At 36.7% G+C, this 1,144-nt stretch overlaps 1 protein-coding gene across 3 annotated transcripts in view; it reads left to right on the top strand.

Moving 5' to 3' along the window:
* Positions 1-1,144, top strand: part of LOC116695588 (capping protein, Arp2/3 and myosin-I linker protein 3) — a 43,263-nt gene that overhangs the window by 32,557 nt on the left and 9,562 nt on the right. For all 3 annotated transcript variants that reach the window (XM_032525945.1, XM_032525946.1, XM_032525944.1), the window contains one exon: positions 32-111. In XM_032525945.1, the coding sequence (XP_032381836.1) occupies positions 32-111 (80 nt within the window). The remainder of the gene's footprint in view (positions 1-31; positions 112-1,144) is intronic.

The raw sequence follows: 1,144 nt of genomic DNA, 5'->3' as shown, positions 1-1,144 counted from the left end.
TGTGTGTGTGTGTGTGTGTATGTGTTTACAGCATTGCAGTGAAAACGGAGGAATAAGCCCTCTTGATGATGGACTCCCAGATTTCTACACTAAAAGAGTGCTCCCCGACAGGTAAGAGTTTATTTACTAAATGTACTCATGAATGTGAATCAATTTTTTTTGCACACCCCTATTCTTTATTATTATCTCTTCTTCGATTTACATGTTTTAACTATGAATCACATTTACTTTAAATTACTAGGGTTTCCCAAAGTATGCCCTCAGTTTTTAGATTGAGTTCCTTACTTTTTTTGTTATTTTTCATATATTCTACCACGCTTTGATTCAATTTACAGTCTTCAAACTTGCTTGAGATACTGCGTAATCCATCCCAGTTAGCATTTTGTCACGTTTAGATGTCTCATATTATGTTAATTTACAGGTTCATATTTTATTTTGGGTTTTCACTAGAACATGTTCCCATGCTTTAAGGTTCCACAAACATATATTTTTGATACCGTCTGTCTGAATGTTTCTGTATTCACCCTCTGTTCTGAAAAGCCCAGTCTGCTCTGATTGGTTGCTGGTTCTGGGTCTTCTGCATCTGCGCTCTCAGCGTCATTGCACTGTCATTGCAGCCGGGGAATAACTGTAACAGCACTGTAGCAGACAGCTCGTTTCATAAAGGCACTGTTTCTGATCATGGGCTGTGTTAACAATATTTGTAAAACACCTTGACCTGCTTTATCATAAAAAATATATGGAGGTCTCACTTTTCTTACAATATGGGACCTTTAAGTTTTTGTGGCATGGTAATGCAGCTGTGAGCAGGAACTGCTCAGAAAAAACTTGTTTAAGGACTTCTGAGAGTTAGCTGCTCAACAGCAACCTATTACAGTACATTACAAAAAGTAATGTTTACTTATCGTTTGTCATCTGGGTTTTATTGTCCAATAATAAAGCTTGTCAATAAAATACACTATTTTAAAGTTTACTGAAATAATTGGACATCTGTGGTTCAAATCCCTGTAATCGTGGACAGGAAATGGTGAGCTTGGGGAAAAGTCTGTAGTACAAAATTCAAATCCTTACCAAAGGTAGCGTATGGGAATAATAGACCATTCATCCACTGATATAATAGTTCCCAGGTAAGTGTATTACAGAA

Source organism: Etheostoma spectabile, chromosome 9 (genome assembly GCF_008692095.1).
Source record: "Etheostoma spectabile isolate EspeVRDwgs_2016 chromosome 9, UIUC_Espe_1.0, whole genome shotgun sequence".
NCBI lineage: Eukaryota > Metazoa > Chordata > Actinopteri > Perciformes > Percidae > Etheostoma > Etheostoma spectabile.
This window is presented reverse-complemented; position numbering and strand designations above follow the sequence as displayed.